This window comes from Solea senegalensis, linkage group LG8 (genome assembly GCF_019176455.1).
Source record: "Solea senegalensis isolate Sse05_10M linkage group LG8, IFAPA_SoseM_1, whole genome shotgun sequence".
In the NCBI taxonomy this organism is placed as follows: Eukaryota; Metazoa; Chordata; class Actinopteri; order Pleuronectiformes; family Soleidae; genus Solea; species Solea senegalensis.
Genome location: NC_058028.1, coordinates 3,623,581 through 3,637,346, shown reverse-complemented (window position 1 = coordinate 3,637,346; position 13,766 = coordinate 3,623,581). Strand labels below are relative to the sequence as shown.

The 13,766-nt window shown below is 38.0% G+C and overlaps 1 protein-coding gene across 1 annotated transcript; it reads right to left on the bottom strand.

The window, feature by feature from the left end:
• Positions 1-1,299: 1,299 nt before the first annotated feature.
• On the bottom strand, positions 1,300-13,461 carry camkk1b (calcium/calmodulin-dependent protein kinase kinase 1, alpha b). Its single transcript, XM_044032013.1, has 17 exons — positions 13,350-13,461; positions 12,001-12,327; positions 11,856-11,903; positions 11,299-11,352; positions 11,164-11,215; positions 10,912-11,051; positions 10,063-10,099; positions 9,915-9,936; positions 9,734-9,822; positions 9,143-9,342; positions 7,954-8,007; positions 7,239-7,312; positions 6,440-6,527; positions 6,232-6,360; positions 5,341-5,444; positions 3,296-3,346; positions 1,300-1,693 (listed from the first exon to the last, which is right to left on the bottom strand). Exons 2-17 carry the CDS (start codon positions 12,244-12,246, stop codon positions 1,612-1,614), a joined length of 1,470 nt encoding a protein of 489 aa, XP_043887948.1. The 5' UTR covers positions 12,247-12,327; positions 13,350-13,461; the 3' UTR covers positions 1,300-1,611.
• Between the last annotated feature and the right edge of the window lie 305 nt (positions 13,462-13,766).

The following is a 13,766-nucleotide window of genomic DNA, read 5'->3' as shown; positions in this document are numbered from 1 at the left end:
TCTATTTTTGCAGCACAATCAAAAGGAGAAAAGGGCAACAATTTGCATTTCAAACATTCAGCAGCCTACTTTGAACAAGTTATGGTCTTTTATTCTTGTATCCAACTACAATTCGGAGGCACAAACTGAGGCTTGTTTTTTTTAATTTTTTCTGACAGCTATAGGTACAAGTACACAGAACACACTCATCATCGTGACATATTATTAGCTTAAGCAACCTGCCAGTACATAAAAGTTTGAAAATGAGCCCCACCTGCAGTGATAATTATAGCAGCCTACACATAGCACCTGGTATATTCTTTGAAATAATTATTTAATTCTATAAATGAATGATATTTATTAGTATTTTTTTCCCTTCACTGTATAAACCACAACATGCAACAAATTTCACATTTGTAGTTTCATCATAAAGAGGAACATCCTGCAATGTAACAGAAAATAAATGAAAAAACCAGTAAGAGGGCACTTGCTGTTTCGTGGCCAAATGGTGACTAAAAGGCTGGTTGGGTTAAGTTTGTGTCCATACACGTGTACGGGCCGGTTTCTTGTGTCACATATAAAGTTTCGAGGTGATCAGTCAATGTGTGGCGAAGTTATAGGGCACTTCCTGTCTTGTGGCGAATGGTCAAAATGTACCAAAATTCTGATGGTTGCATAGCCACGCCCTTTTGAATCCGCAAACCTTTTGGTAACTTTTTGCCTTTGATGTGTCTAGTACAAATTGTCGCATTTCTTTTATGTCAGACAAGTTCAAATTCAAACTGGCCGACTTCCATAATGAGACTTTCTGTTCGTCTTGGGCTAGTTTCGTGAAATTCGGTGCAAATAAATTTTTAAAATTCTCAGCAGAAGTAGAATACATTTTGTATAAGTTGTTAAAAATAGTGTTTTTGAAAAGTTGTAAAGGAAAAAAGTGTGTTTCTGCAATTATAAAGGGCTTGTCTGTCTCTATTTAAGGGGCCTCTTGGTTTTTCATGATCAGTCCTCTTGCAGCACAATGCTTCCCTCTAGTGGTCTAAAGAACAAGGTTCATTTTATACATCAACTTTGTTGGCCTTTAGGTTTGTTACCTTTTCTGAATGTGTACAGAAACATGAGATTGTTGTTGTGGCAAATTAGCTTATAGAATGTGTGTATTTATACAGGATTTAAGATGTCATATGTAAAAAGTAAAAATGACAAACAAAAGCAGAAAGACTGAAGATTGAAAGACAGAACAAAGAATAAACACAGGGCGCAAAACTAAGGAGAAGAAACTGAATTATATAAACAAAATAAGTCCAGTTGCTTCTTACAAAATCACTGTTTGATATTAGAGATTTTATTCAACAGCTGTAGGAAAAAAATTAAAAAATATCTCATTAATTTAGCTTATTTACATCGGTAAGAACAACAAAAAGTAAATAATTGCTGTACATCCATTTACGTGCAATTTAATTATTAAAACAAGCTGAATTGAGAGAATTATATTTTTACTTGCTGTTGTTTTATGAATTTAACTTACAATCTATCTCATTTGCATTCAGAATGTGACGTGACAGTTTTCTGCATTACAACAATCATGTGAGCACAGTCAGAATGATGCCAAAGCCGAAAATAAAAGTGTGAATTTCAGTCTGTGCACTCTGTAAATGTGTCGACTTCATACAAGTCCTCCAACTCTCCGTCTCTGCTGCCCTCATTGCTCACTTTCCTGTGGACACAGACACAGCTCTGTCGTGTTATTGGAGGTGAAAGACGGGGGGGAAGAGGAGGTGGGGAGGTGCGGGGGTGGGAGGGGACACTACACTAAAACTGTCACAGGGGGTGTGTCCTCAACAGAACAGCTCATCACATTACATCAACCTCATCAAGAGGAAACAGGAAGCAGTCAACCAGAGCCCGCACCGAGCCGCCTTCATGAGGCTCCTGGGCAGAATTTATTTCTAACATGACACAGTTTGCTCACACCACCATGTTTGGCAGGCAAAGCTCCCGAAAAATGACCGGCATAACTAACAAAACTAAACTACTAAACTACCAGTAAAACAACTTCTAAAAAACCTACCCAAAACTATTGCTAAATTACTACTAAAACTAATAAACTACTACTAAAATAACTACCAAAACACTAACACAATTACTACTAAAACTACCAAACTACCAGTAAAACAACTTCTAAAAACCTACTACCAATACTACTACTAAATGACAACCAAAACTACTACTAAAAAACTACTAGCAAAATTGCTATTACTAAAACTACTTAACTACCACTAAAACTGCTAAAAACTGCCAAAGCTCCTATAAACTACTTCTAAAACAACAACCAAATCCCCTACTAAATTACTATCAAAAGTCCTACTAAAACTACTACCAAAATAACAATTACTAAAAGTACTAAACTACCAGTAAAACAACTGCTAAAAACCGACTACCAAATCACCTACTAAACTACTGCCAAAATTACTGACTAAAACTACTACACTACCCGTCAAATAACTACTACAATCCTAGTACCAAAACTACTACTAAATTATTATTACTAAAACTACTAAAGTACCAGTAAAACAACTGGTAAAAACCTACTGACAAAACTCCTATTAAATTACAACCAAAATTACTATTACTAAAACTACTAAACTACCAGTCAAATAACTGCTAAAAACCTACTACCAAAACTCCTACTAAATTACTAATAAAACAACTGCCAAACCTCCTACTAAACTACTACCAACATTACTATGACTTAAACGACTAAACTACGAGTAAAAACAACAATTAAAAGCTTACTACCAAAACTACTACTAAACTACTAACAAAACTATCCGTCATCCGTGATAAACGGCTGATTGTGAACGAACTTGTGACACTTTGTTCTCGTGCACGTTTAGTGTTGAAATGTAAATACAAAATAGAACATATCTGTCTAACTGATAAGATATTTGCATTAATGAGCAGTTGAACAGGTGTACTTAATAAAGTGGCAGGTGAGCGTATACAGAGGAGCTCTAACATTGAGGACCAGGTGATGGGTTGCAGCAAAAACGCTGTTTTGAGAGACATGTCAAGAGTATTTTGGGGGCCCCTCTGTGATGACAAGGGCCCTATAGAGTACGGCTCTGCACTCATTATCAACAACAACAACAGCACCGAGCGTGTGTGTTTGTCCAGTTATTTTAGGTACAGCTCGTTTGTTGGAAGCTTTGCGTTTGTCTTGTCTCTCTTAAATCCTCTTAACAGATGAGCTGTTCTGGCTCTGGAGCACATGAGCTCAACATGCTACATGCTTTAGGACAAAAAATAAATAAATTACCTCAAGGAAGGATGAAGCAGAGGTGAAGAACCCAACAAACCCCAAGAACCTCTGCGAGAAGGAGACGTAAGAGGCCAGAATTACAGAAATACAGATTTTATTACAGCTGGAGTGTGGCAGTTAAAAGAAAGAAAATAAAGGTTTTATAGTAAGTCTAAAGCTAGCATGACTCAGCATAAAGACTGTAAACAGGTGGAAAGAGCCTCATTCTGTAAAATATTCATATTTAATTACTGGAACTGCACTAAAAAAACTGCCTTAAAAGAAAAATAATCTCAACACGCAAGTTTTACACTTGCGTGTTCACTACTGTTGTGTATGAAATGTGTTAAATACTGTGTGTGTGTGTGTGTGTATGCAAATGTAAGAACTTTCAAGGTAAAAATTCTCAAATTTTGTTCATGTGTTTCTTTTATTTACTTCTAGTCTATTGTATTTTCTATTGGGGCTGTTTTTGCAGTGTACATCATCCCTCCAAGAAGATCAGATTTAAAGAAAATCTAACCTTCTTCTCAAAGAAAACGGGAGCAAAGCACCATTTAATTTGTAAGAAATGATTAACTTAATTCAGAGATTACTGTTCTAGATATGATTGGTTAATATGTTAGGTTTTACTACTGACTGACAAGCATGTGCTCGCTGCTTTGTTTAGTTCAAATCCCTGTACCATTCGTTTTTCAAAATGAAATGAAAAATGAAAAAAACAGATAACGACCTGTTAATTTGATTTTCAAAATAAAATGAAAAATGAAAAGACGAATAATGGCTGTGACAGGGGAGCTTCACACATGACAAGAATCATAGAACTGTCTGCAAAAAATGTGAAGTTTTATGCATATCACTTTTTTTATGCATACAAAGTGCAACGCCCCAAAAAATATTAAAAATATTGAATAACTACACCAAACTTTCTGTAAACTTTACTGCTGTTCTGTACATGATAATACACCACAGCTAATTTTTGTGAATATTTATTAGAAATAATTTTAAATAACTTTACCATAATACAGTGTAGTGTCATCAAACTCTCTATAAACTTCAAATGTCTCCTGCAGGATGTGCTACACCACTCAGTTTGAAAAAAATTGTATTTTCTGTGAATATGTATTAGTAATGACTGTGAATTACTTCACCATAATGTAAAAAGCATTTTCTTTTTCAAACTGAGTGGTGTAGCATTATGTACAGTACAGCAGTAAATTTTTCAGAACGTTTCAGAACATCATAATACCGTGTGTATTATGGTGAAGTTATTGAATATTTTTTATACTTTTTTTAGGTGTTGCAATTTGTAGACGGCCCCTGTGCTCCGGTCTCACTGATGACTGCACGTAGAGATCAACGTAGTTTCTCCAGCTCTTTTTGATGAAAAGGATAATTGAAAATGCATGTGTTTCAACAACGTTTTGTTTAAATGTTATTGATCGTTGAAGAATCTGTGAATTTTCTCTCTGACTAGCGTTTTTCAAATGAGCACAATATCGGAAATAGGAAAAAACAAGTCATTATTTGTCTTTTTTTCATTTTGAAAAACTAATGAGCTAATGATACACGGATTATGCTGTGTTCATACCGGATGCAACAAGAATTTCACGTGCGACAACTTTACATACAAAATCAATGCACAGACCGCCGTCTAGAAATTGTTCTCCGTCGACATACAGTACAACAAAATAATTGAAAGTATCTAACGTAAGATATTTTAATTTAATTTTAAAAACCACCACCACAAAGAACAAATCAAGGAGCGCAAAGACCAAGTGAGGGAGTGCAAAGAACAAGTGAGGGAGCTCAAAGAACAAATAAGGGAGCGAAAGAACAAGTGAGGGCAAACAACAGTGCAACAATGCCTTGTTTGATGGTTGAAAAGAAATGCTACGTTACTTCTGTTTAAAATATGGCGACTTGCACCCAGCGTCACAAAATGATCCCACGGTGCGAAAGACACGTCTGATGTGAACACAGCATTAGAGGCCCTATAATCTCAGAGCTGGCAGTTTGGCAGGGAGCGCGGAGTGGGCGAGATTACGTATTGGTCTACTTACGTAAGGAGACCACCGGGGGCAGACATGGACCTCTCTGCTCGTCTGCCCTGACACTCAAAGGGATTACTGAAGGAGCGCTTCCTTAGCATGGACTTCACCAGAATCTGCAGTGACACGGGGGAAAGAAAGGACATTTTATACAAAGACAATTTAATCTCCACACCAAAGGGTGCGTCTACAGTCAAGAAGATAAAGGTGAAAATAAGGGTAAAATAAATACTTGTCAATTAATGCTGTTACACCTGTAGTTTTACTTAAGTCCAACCATTTACCAAAAATGTTTAACTTTGTATTGAAATAAAGGGTCAATAGACCATGATGACCCTGTTTTGAGTTCAAATAAAATGAAACAATTAATTATTTGACTACTTATATACTTATCACAGAGTGGTATATGTCAAAGTTTAGTGAGGATTTGAATTTCTTTAATGGCAGCACAAACCTGTTGTCCTCTAATCTAGTTTGACTGTCTATAAAGTAGAAATTCACCCACTTGTGTGTCAACGTTCTAGTCAACTTTATTCCTGACATAAAAAACATGTCAACATCCATTTCCAAAACATTTAACCCTCCAATTATCCTCAAATTTACTAACACCGTTAAACCTAGAGAAAAATTCTAAGATCAAAGTGAGATAAAAGTCAGAATTCTGAGATTAATATCAGAAATTCAGAATCATTTTGAGATTAAAATCTCAGAATTGCGACTTTAATCTATAATCTCAGAATTCCGACTTTAATCTCAGGATTTGTGCTGGGGTTTTTTTTCTTTCTTTCATTTTTGTTTTTTAAATGAGGTACTAATACTATTCCGTACCCTTTAAATAAAATCTGTCTTTAAATAATGCATATAAATTGACCACAGGACCCTGAGGATGGGTTTTGGACTCACCACAGCAGAAAGGCTGGGGATGAGTTTGACACTGTTCTGCACCTCCTCCTCTGTGACCTCCACCGCAGTGCAGTGCTCCTCCTCTAGAGGGAGCGGATTCAAGCCATTCTCTGTCACCCACGGGTGAACCTGTAATTACACGCACCCTCATTGAGACTGTGGTGAACACTTGATTTCAAAAAATCAATTTGTCTTTTTTGTGACCGACTTTAACTTCAGGGATGGTGATTCTTGTTCCTGGGTTTTTGTCCAGCATCTGTCCAATCAGCTCCTTCAGTTCATTACTAATCAATGGCCTGTGAGAAAAAGAGTAAATTGGCAAATTAGTGTATACGTTCACAAACTTGCACAGGATCTGTAACAAGATCACTAAAAGAGATCTTATGTTTCACCCACTGGATCCAGAAGAACTTTGGATCTGTATAGAACTTTACCTAATTAGAGTTATTACCATGTTACATGATCATAAAAAAAATCTTGCTGATCTTTTAAGATGTTGCTGAGATACACACCATGTTACATTTAAACTGTCCCCAAATACAGTACATAATATGTAATCTGCAGTTCTGCCCATTAGAAGAGATAGAGATTTCTTTAATATCAGATAAATCTTTGTGACGTCATCAGTGGGCACATCTGAACTTGATTTAAATTGTCACCAAATCCAGAATCTGGATCAGATGCAGATCCTGACTTGGTCAGATGGTAGATTGACTGAACCTCCACACACATAGCAAATGTAATTCAAGTCTGATGATGTTTGATGGATATTTTAGAGATTATTTACAGTTCTGCCCATTTATACGAAATGGGGATTTCTTCTTTGGTCATTTTTGTGACGTCATCAGTGGGCAGATTCTTAACCAAAATGCAATTGGGACTATACTTGGGTGATCACCTACCTGTCATGGAAAATTCAGATTGATCCGTAAAAAACTGTAGACAGGAAGTTGCTAACAGAGTAGAGAATACAAACGTAATAATGTAGTTTTCTGACGTTTGCTTACGTCTCTGGAAACTCCACAGGTTTGCTCTTGATCTTGTTGTGCAGAGAGACGACGTATTCATCGTAAAAAGGGCACTGGGAACAGAAAAATATGAATTTATCGTTGACCCATAAGAGTACAGAGCATTTAAGCGGCTTTCTTTCCATTACTATGTCAAAACATATATAAAGAAAATACAAGAATATGTGCATAATATAGAATGTCCTTTTTTCCAGCATTTCCAGCAATCTGATCACATCCAATGTCTACATCGAAATGCAATATTAACAAATTTGTTTTTGAAATATTATGTGATGCTTAAATGCACTAATGTGTACATGAAGAAGTACAGTTTTGCATCTCCACATTAATTTGATTTGGGTGGAGAGGGGACAAAAATGGAATGGAATGAATATATCTCTGGCTTTTATTATCCAGACACAGTCAACTTGGACAGTGCACACACTGGTGCCCTTAGCAAGTCACCCGCAAGTTTGAAGCCTGTCACGCAAACCGTTTGTTCTGAAGATATGTGGTTAAAAGCAAGATAAACAGAATATCTGTTGGTTCTTTTAGGGATATATTTGTGGCATTTCTACTGATATCGCTTACATTTCTTCTACATTTCAAGTCGGCACAGCATACATTTGTGCCTTTAGTGAGTCATCCGCCAAGTTTGGACTGTTGGACATTGATGACAGACAGAGAGAGATAACTTGCTGTGACCTTTGCTTACCTTCCCAAAAACAAAACAGTACAGTGTGACTCCCATCGCCCACACGTCTAATGCCTGCAAAACACACACGTACAAAATGCTTATTATCAAGGACGTTCCATTAAAATAGCAGCGTCTGAAATTATGACGAGAGGAAGTTTTATGCTGTGTTCACACCGGACGTGACGCAAATTTGTCGCCCCAAAAACTTTACATACAAAGTCAATGCTACTACTAGGCAGTCGCTCAGATCCTTTGGGATTCAATTGCCTCGTTGGTTCTGGCCTGAATAGCCTTCGCTGGAGTTTGTTTACAGTGGATCGTGGGTTTTGAGCCTGAGACCCATGCACTTTGGGCACCCACCTTCTCCACCAGCACCATTGGGGATGGAGATGTGCCGGTCCTGGTTGGAGTGCTTTCAGCGAGCTACCGGAAGGCTTTATTACAGTCGAGGTTCGCCTTAGACCACAGCAGCTCTCATCCACCAGTTGCAAGACAACTGCCATTGGAGACTTGAAGATTCCAAACCCTAAAGCCCAAGAGCCCACTCAGTTTTGTGGCAACGACCACACTCGCTCACCTGTGTGAGTGTGCTTTTTATAGGTTTCAGGTTGGGGTGTACTGATCCCACGCACAACCTCCCCACTCCGCCTGGATGCAGTTTAGTGTCATACCCAGGACCAGAAAGTCAATGCACAGATGCGATATACACATGTAGATTGGGGCAAAGCGACGCAACAAAATCGTGTCTGCCCCTCGAGTTTAAATTTTTCCACCTTTGCGAAAGATCGCGACAACGTGATGGCAAAATCAGCGTTGTGATTCTCCAGATGACGTCACGTACTTGCCAGCATCCAGACTCTGCTATTTTGTGTGGACACTCAGGAATGTACAACACTTTATCCCTTGTGTAAAACGTCTGCAGAGTAGAAACCATCGTGAAACTCGCCACGTTGTGTCCGGCTCCGTGTGGTTGTTGTGGAACCACACAAGACGACAGTTCCTTCTCTGCAGACGTTTCCACAGCAGAGAGTGCAACAATTCTTTGGTTGATGGTGAAAAGAAATGGCCGTTATTTCTGTTTAAACTATGGCAACTTGCGGCCAGCATTCCCATCGCGTCACAAAATGTACAAAATGATCATGTGGCTTGATAGACGCACGTATGGATACGGAGTGTAAACACAGCATAATTCACGGCTGCATCTCACTTTCCCGCTGAAGCTCAGCTCGTGTTCGGTCATCATCTCAGGGGCCATGAACGCCGGTGTGCCCGCCGTGCTCGAAAGCAGCGCGTCTGCGCCCTCAAACTCATTGCTCACGCCAAAGTCCGCGATCTTGACGTGACCGTCGTCTCCCAGCAGCAGGTTGGAGGGTTTAATGTCTCTGTGGATGATCTTGTGGTAGTGCACTGCAAAAGGCAACCTTTAATCAGCTTTAATCTTGAACAATACACCATGTTCAACGATCTCTGATGACAATCAGAACAAGGCTCCTCAGTTTTATAGCAGTGTTTCCCAAACATTCTATAAGGGAACCCACTTTACATTTATAATTAATAAATTATTTATTTAAATTAAAAATGAAAACTGCAACTTCATTTTATTTTAAATACAAAATCCAAATTACATGAAGATAACTATTAAAAACTATTTAAAAATAAAAGTCTAAACCTAAATAAAGCATGTACCTAAAAGAATATCCATATAATAAATGACAGCAAAAACATAAGGAATCAAGCTTTTTAAAGTAAATCTATGCTGTTCTTGCAAAGCGACATTTAATCCAGACTCTAAACTCACAGTACTCTATTCCCAGGATGATGTCTCTGAAGTAAAAACGAGCCTGTTCCTCTGTGAAAGGGTCGTCTGTAGGCACTTCCATCACTGGACTGAAGGGTGGAAAAAGACAGAAAATGATTATATATTAACAATGTATATGATGTCCATCCAAAAACACTTGAAAACGAAAATGAAAACATACCCCCTTGACATCAATTCGAAGGCTTGAGGACAAATAATGTGATTTTAATGACTGCCCTTTGTTCATCCTGTATAATTCATGTATCATGGAGAATGAATGAATAATGTGCTTAATTAAGTAACTACAAAATGGATAAATGAGTCCCTACCCATGTGAAGTCCATCTTCAACAGGATCATCAAGCACCTGTAAGACAAACATATGCATGCTTCATTTTCTGACTTATTTTTTACTAAAGTTACTTTTTATACAGTAAATATACTTAGACTAGACATAGACTTTTACTGATGTTTACCTGTGTCTGTGTGTGGAGTTTTAGCAAAACATTCTCCTAGGACACCGTAGTTTTACAGCCGAGTCCGTGCTGGGCGCCATTTTGGCTCAGAGTTTACTTTCCCTTGCCCCACAAGGTAAGCACTGTGAGCAGTGTCCTGTATTTTGTTATTTATGTTTTTAAACCACCCATTGTTATTGTCATTTTGTGATTTTGAGTGTTTTCCTGTAATGTTTTTACCCACTTAAACTAAAATACTCACACTAACACACCTATAGACAAAAATGTCCTAATTGAAACCCATTCAATTAACTTTTTTTAATGCACAAAACTTGACAATTTAAGGGTTAAAAACTTAAAAATCCATTAATATTTGAAACGTATGGAAAGGACTGATGTTGGTTTAAACCATTAAAAAATAAAATAAAATAAAATGTGTACAATTTTTATGAACATATTTTGGTGCTCTAGGTGTGTTAATGTACTTTTTTAGAGGTGCATAAATTATGAGTTTTGTTATGGGGTATACAATGAAATCAGTGCAAAACCTTTATTCGAAGATGTTGGTTTTCTTTGGTTAAGAAATAAAAAGTAACTTAAACTTCTACCAAAGTCATTTTTTGGTCAGATACTTGTTTTGCTTTTAGGTACTTTATACAAAACTGTACTCATCCATATTTCAATCACACGTTCACGACTATGTCACATTTGACCTTTGACTGACCTCCACCAGTTTGACAACGTTGTGATGGTCCAGTTTCTTCAGGATGGCGATTTCTTTGTACACTTTCTCCAGAGGCAACGTGGCTTTAGGGAACGGATCGTGTTGCTGCTGTGAGTTGGAACCTTGTGCAGACAGACGACCTGGAAGAAAACGCACACACAAACACAGTATCAGCGCAGGAATAGCAAAACCACGTTTCAATTGTTATTTATTATTATTATTATTGTATTAGATGGAAAGTTTTTTACTCACGAAAAAATCCACACTGTTTCATGAGCTTCTTTTTTGAGACGACTTTCATCGCCTGAATGCAAAAAAGTCAGACAAAAGTTAGACAAACTCACTTTGACGACACTTTCTGCACAGTTTTTATGAGCTTTAACTTACGTAGTACTGTTCCGAGTCTTCATTGTAAGCTAACTTCACCACTCCATATGAACCCTGTGGTGGAAGAACAATCCAATGATGCAGATCGTATAACGTGGTACGAGTTAGTCAAACGCAGCGAGCTGCAGCTATTTGTTCACTATTAAATGAGTCTAACTACTGAGTTTTTTTTACGTTGGTACGATGAATGCTCTCAGATGAGTTTGTTCATTTACAAAGCGTGCAAATCGCCAAGATGGACGCCAAATTCAGAATGGCCGACTTCCTGTTGAGTTGAGGCCTTGGACCCAATTGATTTTTTGGATGTCTTGGGCTATTATAAGTTCCCACCAAGTTTTGTGATATTCGGTACAACCCACATTTCAGCTTAGGGGGTGCTATAGAGCCCTGGTGCAATGCAAGGGTCCAAGCCTTATGCCAATATTGCATAAAAGTAAAAAAAACGGACAACCTTCCGAGTTGGAAATCTGTTTCTGTTGAAACTGTGGACTAAGAACCTGGAATGCGAAATCCTGTCAGCGATGAAGGGTTAAAGAAGGATTGATAATAATAATCACCTTTCCGATCTCATTCTTCAGCTTGTACTGGTTGAGCCGGACACAGTCCTACACAAAATGAAAAAGCATGAAGAATTCAGTTAGTGACACACGTGTGAGGGCGGGGTGTTCTTTACATGCGTGTGAGAATTACAGAACTTCGCACATCAGCGTCTGTGATGGACACACGTTTGGTCTCAATGGTGGGCTGTCGGGCCACGCGGCTCCCTCGCTCCTGCAGGGACATCTTTCTGTCTGAGAGGCGAGGTCTTGCCGTCCTCGGGGGGCCGGACCTGAAGCCGTTGGGCGGAGTCATGCGATTGGCCGCCACATTCATGGCTGCCACCAGGTCGGCCAGCTCGCCGTGGTGCTCCGAGTCTAGCTCGGCCCTGCAGACAGTGTCGGTGCTCATGGTTGTTGGTTCCACTCTTCTTCTCACAGATGAACGTCAGCATGAAGGTTTGGTGGAAGAACCAGAGGAGGCATCACTGCACTGGAAGGGAAACATGAAAATCGTGAGGATTTGTTTTTGTTTCAGCAGCAGTCGGATGGATTGTCTGAGAATCCAATGTCACTTCTTTCATTGTGCTTATTGTCAGACCCTACAGGGCCTGTACAGATGAAAAGGAGTTTAGGACAGTGATTCCCAAACAATGGAAATATAGGAAATATCACCAAAGGTTTGATAAGAAATGAGCGAGTGATGGGATTTGGTGTTTATCTGTTCGATTTTACTCTTTCAAAAAAAAAAAGTCAGAATTCTGAGATCAAAGTCATACTGATTTTAGTTTCAGAATTCTGACTTTCTTAGAATTCTGCCTTTAAATCTCAAAATACTGACTTTAAATTTCATAATTCTGCCTTTAATCTCAGAATTCTGACCTTTTTTCTCAAAATTATGACTCTTCGGATTCTGCCTTTCTCAAAATTATGACTATTAGAATTCTAACTTTATCTCAGAATCCTGACATTAAATCTGCTGACTTTTTTTTTTAGAATTTGGACATTAAATCTCAGAATTCTGACTTTCTTTTTTCAAACAAATTGGCAGAATTTTCACACCCTTTTAGTTAAATTATTTGTGTATGTTTTGAAAAACACTTTAAGTAAACATTAAGTCATTAATTTACCAAACAAGCATGGCTCACAGCAGTTTCTTTAAAAAGTCTGATTTTTGTACACAGATAAAAATATTTAATAAATATTTATTTAAATTTACACTGAGAGTGGAACCCGACTTTAAATGTTCACTGTTATAAACAAATCAGGGTTTTCTATGTAGAACATAATACATTCAAAAATGAAGTTATATCTTGTTATATAATAAATAATCAATTTAAAATTAAAGCATTAAACCTTTGTACATACAATTTTGAATCAACAATAAATGTGTGAATTTTGTTAAATTAGTGCATCTCCCTGTTTCCAATGAAAACCTCTTAGTTTTAAACCAGGTATTTAATAGACATAAAATAGAATAGAATGGACATAAAAGAGACAAAGCATAGTACTCACACAGTGTTGGTGTCCTGCCTGTGTTTCAGTGCATGATTGTCCTGCTGTGCAGAGGAGAGGAAACTCCCTCATGGACTTTCACTGATCACTGATCAGCACAGAGTGACCTGAGAATTAAGGATTAACCGGAGCCCTATTTAGCCGAGGCTGAGTTATTCTGAGGCAGGAAGTCGTAGACACTCCACCGTGTAGATTCACACAGAACAAACAGACCTGCAGCATCACAGCGACACCCACAATAACACAATGACCCGTGGCTTGCTCGTGCCTTGCTCAAAGGCTCTGTAGCGCCCCTAAGGTGAAAACAGAAAACAAAATTTGAGTTCCACCAAATTTCCTGAAACTTAGTGGGAAGATGTTATAGTGTGAGATGAACAAAAGTCGACAGGAACCATGGCCTCAACTCAACAGGAAGTT

Coding starts and splice junctions, on each gene's coding strand:
- camkk1b (XM_044032013.1), bottom strand. CDS start 12,246: ATGAGCACCGACACTGTCTGCAGGGCCGAGCTAGACTCGGAGCACCAC. Junction 9,823..9,914: donor TTCGAATTGATGTCAAGGGG/GTATGTTTTCAT, acceptor TCCACCCTTCAG/TCCAGTGATGGAAGTGCCTA. Junction 8,008..9,142: donor AGCTGAGCTTCAGCGGGAAA/GTGAGATGCAGC, acceptor TGTGTTTTGCAG/GCATTAGACGTGTGGGCGAT.